We start from the raw sequence: 13,633 nt of genomic DNA on the forward strand, positions 1-13,633 counted from the left end.
GCTCGCTCAGATGCGTGACTGTGCCGATGGTGGCCGCGTGATTCTCTGGGCGCCCTAAGAGGTATGTTAAGGGATTTTTATCTCTTTGCAGCTCAGGGGAATGCTTTTCTGTATCCTCCCGAGCCAGGAAAAAAGTCAAGCCTAACACCTATCAGAGTGAATCTATCACACATTTTTCCTACAGATACAATAGGTATCAGTAACCTCTTTTTTGTTTTTGATCATCAAATTAAAACTCAGAGAAGTAAATTAATTTGTCTGAAGTTGCGCAGTTAATCAGACAAATAATGTGTATTATTAATGGCTGTATTATTAGCTGTTTTAATTCTCATGTCTTTTCACCCCCTAGTGTATTTGGAATAAATTTTTCATTTGCCTCTTTTCCTAGAAATGAATGCACTCTGTGTACTTTGGAAAATGCCACACATTTTCTCTTTTTCCCCCACTCATATTTTATTTGCGTTTCATCTGTATCTGTTAGGCTGAAATAAGCTATAAATTATTTAGCCAACTTTGTCACATCTGTGATCCACAGGACACAAAATTGGATTCTCTCCCAGTCTTTCTCATTCTAGGAAATTCAGCCATGTTCATGACATATTTTTTCCCTAACTTTACAACTTTCTGCTTGGCTGATCAACTTACAGTTTAAAGAAATATATTCTTGAATATTTTCTCTCTCTCTTGACTGAATGGGGAGGAGAGAAGATTATCATCAGTTTAATTTGAGACTCAAGAATTTTTTTCATGAATATTATTTTTCTTGAGATAAATAGTGAAACTTCATTGAGTTTGGGCACTGTGCCACTGTCTTCAGTTGAATGTTTTGAAAACAAAGAAAAACACTGCATAAGACAGCCCCTCTGGTAGCAATGCGGAGTGGTAGCCTCTAAGCTCACAACTCCAGTGACGTGGGCTTTCTCTCTGATCAAGAAACCTTTGTGTTGATCCAGCTGCGCTGAGCTGTGAGCCTCACTTACCTCATTTAATAGTTGAGGCAGGGAAGGGCTAATTTCATTCCTGCTCAAGGTGACTAATGGTGGCAGGGCCACAACTGGAACATGGACATCAGCTTCTGGACACTGACTTGCTTTTCTTTCTATGCGTGTGGGACCCTTTACTCCATCCTTGGTGCCTGTAGGTAAAAGTCAGCTCCACACAGAGCATACAACACCCTGATGGTTTGTCACCTGCCAACATGTCCAGGGTTATTCCCTGCTTTGTACATTTTGTATCTTCTGCCCGAATGCACCTCGCGGTGACCTCCTCCCCCTCCCCAAGCCCACCACATCTACCTTGTGACCATTCATTCAATTTTCAACCCCAGATTGTCCCCTCCACCAGGAATCCCTCTCTGTCCTCTCCCCTTCTCACACCCAGTTTTCTCTCTCACATGGAACATTTATTCATTTATTGATTTATTCAACAAATATTTCTAAACACTCACTAAGTGCCAGGCACCGAGCTGAGCACAAACCACACGCCACTGAACACAACTGAGCAGCTCCTGTCCTCACGGAGCTTAGAGTCTGGGGGAGACATTAATTAAAGACAGTGAGCACACAGATAAACACGTAATCACAACTGGGATGAGGGCCAGGAAGGGAATAAAGGCCGTGCCTGGAGCCTGCAGCCCCATCTCTGCATCTCCAGCAGCGGCGGCAGCTCTCGGGACCGCCTGCTGCAGGGTCTCCGGGACTGGGGAGGGAGGAGGCCGAGGGGACCTCTGTGCTCCCCAGACACCCGGCTCCTCCCTACCTACTGGCTCCCCAGCTCGGGCTTCTGCTGAGTAAAGGCCGGAAACGTATGACACCACAGTGAGGAAGGGCCTTCGGTCAGGCAGCAAGGGGTGACACTGGGGGTGTGAAGGCGACGCCTCTTTCATATCCACAGTGAGGGCTGATCTCCAATAACCGCAATGAGGTGGGGAGGCGCCTCACTGGGTAAAACACGATCCAGGGACCTGGATGGTGACCTGGTCAGAATTCTCTTAACGCCTGCCCTTGTCTTAATGCTTAGGATTAATTAATAGGGGGTATTACATTCTCTTTACAAATCTTTCTGGGAAGACACATGAATACTTTTGTAAAAGTATTGCAGTTTTTGAAAAGTGTCCAAAAAAGTCAACTATCTCTGAAACATAAAAGTGCACCTATAAAAAGAGAACATCAATAATAGGCTCAGAGTTCATGAGCAACGCTTGACAAGATGCTCATTCTCTGGGATTTATTTTCAGCTTTGTCAAGAAATATTTGCCTTCATATTACAGAATTCTTATGAGGGTGTTTGTTCTTTTAAAAATTCTATAAACTTTAAATTCTTGGACTGAAATATACTCTGTAAACTGAAAGAAAAATCTAAGTTACAAAGACAGCTTGCAGTTTTTAAATATACTGAACTTGTTACTTCTCACCTGTTTTTTTCCTTCAATTTAAGTGGGTCATAGAAAATATAACATTATTGCATCCATTTGAGTTGAAGGCTTGTTATGCAAAATTTTTTCTTCTTCTTTCATCTTTTAATTCTAAAGAGTGTGGTTACTCTAGGTAAAAAATGAGATCATTACTTACGTTCCCTTACTTTTAAAGGAAATTGTCCAAATCACATTTGTTCATATGGAATTGCTCTTAGAAACTTTATTATTCAATATATTGTAGTCAGCAAAACAAAGATTTTAATAAAATCCAGGTGACAAATGTCTCAAGATGTTTGAAATCTTTTACTTTGTCTACTTAAAATATTAGTAGTTTGTAGTAGGGAATCTTATTTATGTTTTTGAGATTCTTTTGTTTAGTCTTTCACAATTATTAAAAGTAATAGGCTATTTAAAATGTTTATAAGAAAAAATTTAAAACTGTAACATGGAAAGTTCTATTTGGTTTTCCTCTTAAACTTTTTTTAAAAAGAAAAAATAATACCATCCAAAACATTTAGGTTTGTTTTAAATAGGCTTTCCTTCAAATATGTCTATTTGGAAATACACACTAGCTTTTACAGTGCCCATTACAACATATTATTAGTAATAAATAGAAATATTAATATGTTAATTATAAGTGACAAAAATCTTTACAAATTAATATATACAATGTAAGAGAAAGGTGTTCTGTCAGTTTAATGATTTATTGTAATGAATTTTGATTCCAAAAAATTCCATGGAATAAATACTTGCTTACTGGCTTATTTGGAAAGATGCTAAAAACACCTCAGCTCAAATGATCTCCCTCATTGGTGCCCTACATTTCACCATTTGCATTTAATTTCGTTCATGCTAAGCTTTGCCTCTCCTGGTGGGCTTTGTGTGGGTTTTTTTTTTCCTTCTTCTTTGTTGTTTTTGTTTTTTTTGCTTTTAATGTGTTCTGTTTCTGAGAGGACAAAAATTCTCCGTGATGCCTTAGTGAGCTTGATCCCACCCAGCTGCTTTGCTCCCTGGAATGAGTTGCCTGGGGGCACAGGGACTCTAAAAGGAGGCAGACCAAGAAGCAGGATGGCTGTAGGGCCAGCCCAGAATAAGGAGTAATGGTCACTGATCATGTTAGGCAAATAGCAGATGTGCTGGGTGGTAAATGTGTGTCAGGGGTACATGCGAATATTTCCATGAGCCAGAGGTTTTAGCCTGAGGGCTTTCTCTGATGAATTCAGCACACTAATCAAAAGGTTTACATTGGTCTAATTTATTCATTCCTTCAATGAGAAGTTGAAAATGAAAGAGATGGTTAAATGCTGACAGAAGTGGAATTAAACCCAGATTAATTTGTCCTCCACTATTGTGTGTTTCAGAGACTGGAGCACAGGGAAGTTTTGGTGGGCTTGTTGTTCCTGGTTTTCCCGTTCATCCCAGCCAGCAACCTCTTCTTCAGGGTGGGTTTCGTGGTGGCCGAGAGAGTCCTATACATGCCTAGGTAATTACTGCTCCTGGATTCCTCTTTACGAGACCAACACTGATGGCTCCAGAGAGACCGTTCTTTGTGTGTATGACAGATCTTTGCGGAGCTAAGGTGTTTATTACCCCAGCTTTAAAAACAGCCGAAGAGGAAGTTGGATGAGAATATTGACCAGAGTATATTCAGAATTTTAGCAGCAATCATTTACCACGACTTATTTGTTCAAGTATTTGTGTTTATTAAACATAATTATAGTAACTTTCTAGAAATATTTGTTGATTTGGATAAAATTATTAACTGTGTTAAGTAGCATGATTTTAATTAACTTCTACCTTCTTTCTCTCTCTTTCTTTGTTCTTTAATTTAAAAATAGGAACAATCTGAAGGAAACTTGTCCTTCAGAAAAAAATTGGTTAAAATTATAAAGGGCATTCAAACATGTATGATTACATAATGCCACTTAGCTCTGAATATTTGAATCATGCTGAAGCTTGTCTGTTCTCTTGTCTTATTCAAATGTCAGCATTCCAAGGCCGTGTTTCTTTTCAAAAGCCTGAAAATGTCCCTGAAATGGTTCTGCCGTTTATCCATTGTGTGACCTTCAGTAGCACATGAAGATTTTTTTTTTTGCACCCATGTTTGCTCATTTTTAAAATAAGGATTTTATTAAGCTTCCTAAAATTAAGTAATTTTACGAATTATACATAAGAATGAACTTTTCTCTTTTTAAAATTTTTTTTAAGACCTTTTTATTTTTTATTTTATTATTATTATTTTTTTGGCCACACCACGCAGCATGTGGGATCTTAGTTCACCGACCAGGGATCGAACCCATGCCCCCTGCATTGGAAGGCAGAGTCTTAACCACTGGACCACCGGGGAAGTCCCAAGAATGAACTTTTCTAAAAGGCAACAAAATAAATACAGTAAACCAAAATATTATCAGGAAATTATTCATTTTTATTTCTTCATTTTGAGTTAGAAATTTAAGTTAATTTTAAACTTAATTTAAATGAAATTAATTTAAGTATTAATAAAATTTATTTCATTTATGGATATTGAGTTAGAAATTTTAAAATGCATATAATTAGAAATGAATTTCATAACCTTCAATTCCCCCCAAAGTAAGTACCTAACAGCTTTCTTAAGACTTAACAGCATCTTGTTTTGACTTGGTTAAGGAGAGGGTGGCCCTTAATTTTCTTTATGTGTCTACAGCACAGTTTGGGAAGGAGATTATTTCTTGATAAAAACTATTTGATGAGGACAAAAATACAAAATTTCTTTGCATTCTATATTGCCTTAAAATAACAGGCTTACGAGGACTTGCCAGTACTGAGGAATATGGAGGGCAAAGGAGGACCTCAGTGTCTGTTCTAGATGTGTTTTTGCTTAGAGCAGCTGAGAGTGGCTTCAGTCAGGTTTTGTCTGTAGGACTCCTGATTCCAAGTGGAATCTGTATTTATTCTTCACTTAACAGATATTCACAGAGCATCTGTCCCAGGCATGCTCTACTAGAATCTGAGGCTGCAAAAATAAGTGAATCTCAGTTTTTTTCCCCTCAAAGAGTTTATTAACTGCTGATTAAAAACAAAATGGTATCTTCCACTCTAAACATTTAACAGATCTGGATATTCTTTAAAATAGTATCATACTCAGTAAACATTAATTGTATCAAAACTTTTATTGAACCTTTATTATATGTCAGTCACTATGCTAAACATGTTATATTTATTTTATCAGTTAATTCATGCTGTATGTGGTGGTTCACAGCATGTTCCTGCAGTCAGAGTGTGACATGAGTGTGATGTCACAAAGCCTCTGTTTCCTCATCTGTGTCAAATGAAGATAATAGCACCCAACTCAGTGAGATTTTAATGGCATTAAATGAGATGGTCATTTATAAAAATGTTTTGTATAAAAAACTTATAAAGTGCTTTATATTGTACATGATCAATAAATAGCAAGTGTTATTGTTGATATCAGCTTTCTGATGTAGCTAATACCATTATACCCATTTTACAAAAGTAAAGCCTGGGCTCTGAGAGGTTAAATAACTTGCCCAAGTGACATAGCTAGTAAGTGGCAAAGCAGTGGACTAGAGATCCGTGTCTGCTGACAGATCTGGCACCTTCCAGGTTATATTGCTTCTCTGACAGTAACGTCTTAGTATTCTCCTCAATTGAAAAAGATGAAGAAAATATGAACATAGTAAAGTACTTTCAGCTCAACTCCATTTGGAAATCAGCGCTGGATACTTTCAAGAGTCCTGAGATCTGAATCCACAGCACTTGGGGTTCTGAGTGCATGTGTGGTAAGCTTTTCTAATCCGAATACAAAAGAAAATTTTTTGAGGAAATAAAGGGCTGGAAATTTAAACAAGAGGTTAAATTTCATTCTTCTGGAAGAGAGCCTTAGGTAAACATTATAGAAGCCCATAATATTGTCATCAACCATTTGTGAGCTCTCTTATTTAAAGTTAGGGATTTCTGTCGCCCAGGTAGGTGTGTCCTCCAAACACCCACAGAATCATGCCAGCTCTGGCTCTTCCTGTGCTGCCATATCTTCAATAGAACTTTTTGTGACTCCATTTCTTTTCTCTAAAACAGACAAAGTCATGCCCTGCCCTTTTTCCACTAGGAATAAGCTGATTTGGATTAAAATAAAAGTTTGAAATATAAAGAAAACATCAATATTACCAAGAGCAAGTGCCTGCCTCTCAGAACCTATTTGGATTTTGCTGCATTTGGCAAACTTGGTGCAGAGTCATCCAAAATCAATTTCAGGAAACCGGTCTTCATTAAAAAGATGGCTGTCCTTTTCTCTCCAAGTTCCCGCATCTATGCATCGTAGTGCTGATGTCAAGCACCCATCATTTTCCGAGGGTTTGTCTTTACTTCCCAGCGTCTCCTGGATTCATATCCATATCATCACTGTGCCCAGCCAGGCCTCTTTCCCCCTCCAGAGCTGTGGTCTTGACAGATGCCAAGGCCATGTGACAAGGAGGTGGAGGTGTCTCCTGCCCCTTAGAGATGGTCCTGGAGGCTGATGAAGAGGACACGTCACTAGTCCAGGTACACAGCTCTGAGCACAAACCTGAGAGTTTAACTCAAATTTTGGGGAACTGGGGTTGGAGGAAGCCGAGGAGTTTTTGAGAGAGCCATTGTACCTCTCACAAACCCCAGCCTTCCTTCACAGTCATTGTTGTAAGTAGCACCACAAGGGAGCCGTTTTAATTATGCTGCTGGATTCCATTGTTATCTAAGATTGTGCAGCTGAGTCAGAAATCAAAACCTATGTGGGGAAACTTCTGTGCTGTGGCTTTAGAGAGTTTCTAATGACTTCATCGGTGGCAGTTTATACATGCTGACAGTTTTCATGAAAATGGGGACTTTCTCCAAAAAAGATTTTACCCAGCAGAGACCAGCTACCCCCGTCTCAGTGGAGAATGGTAGACAGTTGGGTAAGGAGCTGCTGGAATCTTCCTCAGGGCTGCAGAGAATGTTGCAGACACTGCAGGCATTCCTTGGAAGGTGCCAGAGCACCAGGTGATGCCCGGTACATTTAATAAACCTACACGCTGGCTTCCACAATGCTGAAGAACGTGTCCAACCAAGCCTTTTATACACACGGGAATCTTCTCTGCATGGCTCTCCTTCCATTATTGACCTTGCCAAGAAAGAGCCATTCTCCATAGCATTCGTACCCAAGTGCTTTGAGGAAAACATGTACTCTGTGGCTTTCTTGAAAATTCAGATCATCATCTTTATGCAGAAAATCCGTGTTGTCTCGAAAACTTCAGCAAACAAGAGGAAGATGAAATAAAAAGCTCAGTTGGTAGGTGAACTTCCTACTCATTAAATGTTCAAGGTAAGGAGCCAGTTTCCAGCCTTGGGATCCCATCCATGAACACTACAGAGGTCATGTCCACCCTCACTGAAGCCCAGGCGAGTTTCCTATATTTTTGGTATTAAAATATCCCAGGGAGCTGGTTTGGCCATTTTACAAGAAAAGCCCAGAATGAGTCAGACCAACAGTGCTCTTTCATCCTCCGCCTTTCTGCCTGACAATGAACAAGCCAATTAAATCTTCTAGCTTCTGTTCTCCCTCCATCCTAACCTAGCACAGACCCAAAATATCACCTGCCTCTCACTTGCACTTAGAAATCTGTGGATAAAAGGGACAGAAATGGGCAATTTATTTGGCACTGCATGGCTTTAGGGTCAGAGTTTTACCACCAAAAGAAATTGGAATAATCTTTTCTTCTGGTGATAAATGCCAATTTTATGGATGTCCTTTTTGAATAGGCAGGAGAGTTTGGGGCTTAAATCATTCTTTCACAGAAGTTTTGATCTCTTATTCTTATCTCAAGAGAAGCATATAATTTAATGGCTACTTTTTTGTATTTTATAAAAACCACATTAGAATGCTTCAAAGGACTAAAATTTCTTAGAATCGATGAAGCAGAAATAGTTGTTGAGAGCTCTCAAATAAAGTTGTAGAATGTGATCAGAGATCCATTCACATGCCAGATTAAGGGTGATTTATTCGCTTCAGTGCCAAAGAGCAAATTCCTAAACTACTTTAAGAAAACATGAATGAGTGGAGACGGGAAAAGAAAGGACAGAAGTAAGTGAAGGCAGAACCAATCATGTGGATGGAACTGATCAAGAATAACTGGGACCACAGAAGGAGAAGTTAGACAACCTGTGTTTGAGGGAAGAAAGAAAATTTTTAAATGGCCCTACTCTTAGAAAGAGATGCCATTTGTGTGGTATAGTTCCTAAGCTAATGGACACATCAGACATGGAGAAATGGAAGACAAGTGACTCTTTTCCATATTCAATTTTGAGAAATACCTTCAAATCACACCTATTAATTCTAAATGGAATTTTTAATCTTACACAGGTTGCTATTGAAACAGTACTGCAGTATTTATTCCTCAGGATGCAAAGTGAGAAATGTCACCTCTGAAAGAACACTACCCCTGTTATCTGACTTTGGGGACCCCTACTGATGAGCCATCTATGCATATGCTCCTTCAGAGCTGCTGGAAGAGAGTGATGATGATTTGAGAGCGAATCAAAATTTTGCCAAATACTCAAATCATCAGAGAAATAATTTGATATCAATAAAACCTTACTTTAGCAAATCCAGTAGAAGGAGAACTGACCTGGGAATCAACACAGCCCAGTCTGTCCTGCGCTGTCTGGCTGTCCTGGGGGAATCATTTTCGTATCTGTAAAACCTGAGTGTTGGCCTTGCCCGGTAATCCCCTAATGTTGCTTAGACCTTCGTGCCACAGTTGTCCCTGGATTGGCCAAATTGGGGGGTGAGGAGAGAAAGAAAGATAATGCAGTGAGTTTTTCATAAAGTTAAATCTATTCATTTAAAAAATTATGAAATTATATGTTTCCTATATTTTTGGTATTAAAATATCCTTTCTCTTCCTGCATGATGAGAGCAGGAGGGGGTATACAGCCCTCCGTTAGTTCCTCCTCCCCCACCCAACTCCCTCCTTTTGGACATTTTGCTGGTTTGGGAAATCTGAACTCCAGTTACCATAGTGCTGCATGGTCTCGAAGGTCCCTGTCAGCTCCCAAGTTCGACTCTTTGTGACTTAGAATAACCTTGTGGAAAGCATGAATTTTTCCTCTTACGATGTGAAACACATATTCGTCCTGCTCAGTTTCAGCAAGATGCCCAAGTAGGGGAAGGGGGACTTGTCCCCTGGGGGGAGGCAGGAGCAGGAAGAAGTTCATCTGCCGTGAGGACAGGCTCTCTGAAGGGCCTGGCAGTGGGCACTAGGGGGCGGTCTGGGCAGCCCTGGTGTGGGGCCTCCTCCGTGAGCTGATGGGGTGTCCTCACGAGCAGCAGGCACGCGTGCTGCTTAGAGGTTCCCGTGGGCAAGCAGCAGTAAGGGGTATGTGCCAGTAGGAGGTAGGAGCCTAACCACTGGGGCGGGGCCACAGGAGCAGCGGCGGATGCCCCGTCCGTGGGGCGATGGTGCGGGCAGCTTATCAGGAGAGGCTGCAGCCATGACGACAGGTCAGACGTTTGTGTATCCGTATCAAGTCGCGGGGAGAGACTCAGGAATTGTGCTGAAGCCTAATATCTAAACCGGGCTCAGAGCACAGGTGAGGTTGCTCACAGGGTGACTGGTACTGAGTCCAGTGTGTCCCTCTGTCCCCCTACACTGGGTTTTCAAAAGTCCATTAAAGTTGTTCCTCAGAATACCATGGGGTAAGGATGGGAAGATTTGACTTCAATGTGTTCAGCCCCTTGAGACCTGAACTCAGAAGAGGAATGAGATCTGGGAGGTAGAGCTTGTCCGGTGAGGGCTGCTCTGCAGGGCAGTGCCCAGGTAGGGAGGGTCCTGGGGCTGCACGGGACTTGGTAACAGTCACCAGGTCATGGTGAGGGTGAGTGCTGTATGAGTGCTTCCTTCCAGGAAGGAAGCAGCAGGACTTCGCTGAGGGACTCAACTGACTGTGTTACAAAACTGGAGATTGTAGGTCGCATAGAACAGAGCAGTGGTGAGAATGAGTGAGCTGAGGGGAGGTCAGTGCGCTCATGGGCTGAGGATCAGTTAGCCAGTCTGTTGTGCTCAGTTAACTGTGCTCAGCCAATGGCACAAGGTGAGGATCAACTTGAACAGTTATTTACTAGACTGGAATCATGGCCTTAATGTTAGAGAACCCTGTTAGTTATAAAAGATGAATGTTTATGTCTGAGTCCTTAATGGAGAACAGCAAATGTCTTGGAAACCAGGATTTGAACGTAAAATTCGGAGAGTAGAATCTGAATTCAGATGAGACCAAATGGAATAATACATGTGCAAATTGCTGTAAGCTATGCTAGGTAATTGCAAGTCATTATTTCAGTCTGCCTTGTACAAATGAGGAGATTGGGTGAGTCAAAGTGGAAGGAAATCAAAGTAGCAGAGTATAGGCCTCTCCTTCCCAGCCCTTTTCCCCCTCCTCCTTCAGTACGATAAACCTCTTTGTTTCTTTTTTAATCTCATGCGCTCAAAAGTGAACAACCGCAAAGGAAAGAAAAAAGCTCAGCTCACGGACAATGAGAACAGATTGGTGGTTGCCAGAAGCAGGGAATGAGGGGTGGGCAAAATGGGTGAAGGGGGTCAAAAGGCACAAACTTCCAATTATAAGTTAAATAAGTCCTGGGCATGTAATGTTTAGTTAATAAGACTGTACTGTATGTTTGAAAGTTGCTAAGAGAATTAGATATTAAAAGTTCTCATCACAGGAAAAAAAAATCGTAACTGTGAGGTGAGGTGTGTTAACTAGAGTTATTCTAGTGCTCATTTTGCAATATACAGAAATATCAAATCATGATGTTGTACACCTGACACTAATATGACGTCATATGTCACTTATATCTCAATTTTTAAAAAAAGTGAACACCCCGAGCTTAGCAGGCTAGCATTCTGAAACATAATACTGGAGGAGGTTATGAAACGTGCCCCTGGGAGGGGAGGAGAGACTAGCTTGTGGGTGTCACACATCCGGTCACCTGCCTGGAGGGTGTGAATGGATTTAAGTGTTGCCATTTCAACCTCCCTTCCATTAAGACCCCTTGTCGTTATTAGTGAATCTGTTTTTTTCCTTTGCTCTTGGGTTCTGTGCTGGGAAATACATCTCAAACCAGTGACTTCTTATACAAATTTTAGTAATCTTAAAATATCCTCCCCACTCTTTTAGAAACCTGGATTGTCTTGCCCTCATGAGAGTTGGGACCACCATTTTGTATGTTTGTGTTTTCTCATAATACCCAGAACAATAGATGCTTCATTAGAGAGTATTGTAGAAAATTAAAGAACACTGGACATATGACACAGCCTGTATAGTCAGGTCTGTGTTAGTATAGGGGAAGAGACGAGGGGATGGCAACAACTAGTGAATTGTCCATTAATGCCTTTGCTTCAAAAGTGAAGATGCCTGGCTCTAGAATATGGTGGTTTATGGAAGAAGAAATGGCAGAATTCAGGTCCTAGAGCTGAGTATACTGTACAAGGGTTGAGAAGGTTGTTTTTCTGACTTTTTAGAAGTAGATTCAGAGTGACTTGGGAGGAGGTTGGCTTTGGCCAAAAGGCCTCTCAGGCCCAGATGGAAAATTTGGTTGTGGCTACTGGAACCAGGCTGAGAGGGAAGTAAGCCAGGCTCGGATGAAGGTGCCTGCGAAGGGAAACACTGCACCCTGAGTATGGACAGTACTCCTGGTGATAAGTCATCTTTGGGCTCGACTTGGATTGATTCATTTTTAAGTTCACTTTTGTTTCCATGTTAGTTTCTGATACCTTCCACCGCAATGTTCAATCACACTTAGGAAGCAGCCCCTCTTACATGCTGGTGCTTAGCCTGCAAAAATGAATAAAACAGTACTCTATCCTTAAAAACTGGCCCGAACTTCCAAACAGTTAATGCTTTATTTCTTATCAAAGTTGAATACAAAAACTTCTTCATTATGCATTAATTCACCTAAGAGTTTATGCTTTGCATTTCCTTCACTTTCACAAAGATAGAATAGAGAAAGATTTGAAATGGATCTAAGGGAAGATTTACTTAGTGCTTTTTGTGAAAAAAGGTTTATGAATGTTCATTAACTTAAATATGTGGCCATATGTATTTCACATATGACCAGTGTACCTCATTTTCTGCAGTATTTTGTTCTATAAAAATGATGTATGAGTCATACCTTTCAGAAGCCAACAATATCATACAAGGTATTTTGAAATTTTAAGGGTGTTCTTGGTGGATGCTCTTAAAAGACTTACAGTTGTCCTGTAAACTAGACAGTTTGGGTCAATCTGGACTTTGATAAACTAGGTTTCTTGAGGTGTATTTACAGATCTACCACATATTTTATTGATGTAGTAATACACACATGAACACATAGATACTGCCCTTGAGAACACATACCTTGTATTCAGTTCACAGAACACACCCACATATATTATTTCATATACTCCATGCAACAACCTTTCAAGGTAGCTGCATTTTAAGCTGCCTTGAAGGCAGGCAATATTTAGCCCTTGTAATACAAACAACTAAGGCCTGATAAGGCTCTGTAAGTAAATCTGTCGTACAGAGCTCACCAGTGTCAGAGACGAACCCAGCTCTCTAGACCCAGTTCTAGACTCTTTATTCTCCTTTGAAATCCTTTTCCTCACTGCAAACCCCCAAACTTAAAGTCTGCGCTAGAACACTTTTGTTCCACTGCACCTAGTAGTGCTCTAGTTACCTTAGGAGTTACTACATTTACAGGAGCCAGAAACAGAGTTATCTGTTTCCACCTGGAATACATGTAAACTTTGCACATTTTCTGCCTTCTACTCTATTTAGCAGAAAAAAATGCCCCAATAATATTATTATTATAACATAATATTAATGTTATTTATTGTTTGGTGTGTATCATCAATTGTGCACAGTGTAAAATTATTATTCCCTTTTACAAAATAAGAAAATTAAGAACCGGGTAATAAATAATTTGTCTGAAATCAAACAACAGTAAGTGTCAGAATGGAGAGGCAAACGGGGTTTTTTCTGATCCAGACCCTGCCTTACTTACCACTGGAGGTCTCATAAATTTTAGAGCTGGTAGGTGAGCTAGGAGGTTGAGAGGAAGCATGTCATCTTCAAAGAGGTAAAAGAGAATTAGCAGGCTCTCAGAAGGTGAAAGCAAAGGCGTTTTTCTCCCAGTTTGCTCCATAGGTAATGCCGAGAAAAGAACAG

The 13,633-nt window shown here is 40.4% G+C and overlaps 1 protein-coding gene across 2 annotated transcripts in view; it reads left to right on the forward strand.

Moving 5' to 3' along the window:
- TMTC1 (transmembrane O-mannosyltransferase targeting cadherins 1) overlaps positions 1-13,633 on the forward strand; it is a 262,946-nt gene that overhangs the window by 167,851 nt on the left and 81,462 nt on the right. For both annotated transcript variants that reach the window (XM_061205419.1, XM_061205420.1), the window contains exon 9: positions 3,778-3,899. In XM_061205419.1, coding sequence (XP_061061402.1) covers positions 3,778-3,899 — 122 coding nt within the window. The remainder of the gene's footprint in view (positions 1-3,777; positions 3,900-13,633) is intronic.

Source organism: Eubalaena glacialis, chromosome 11 (genome assembly GCF_028564815.1).
Source record: "Eubalaena glacialis isolate mEubGla1 chromosome 11, mEubGla1.1.hap2.+ XY, whole genome shotgun sequence".
In the NCBI taxonomy this organism is placed as follows: domain Eukaryota; kingdom Metazoa; phylum Chordata; class Mammalia; order Artiodactyla; family Balaenidae; genus Eubalaena; species Eubalaena glacialis.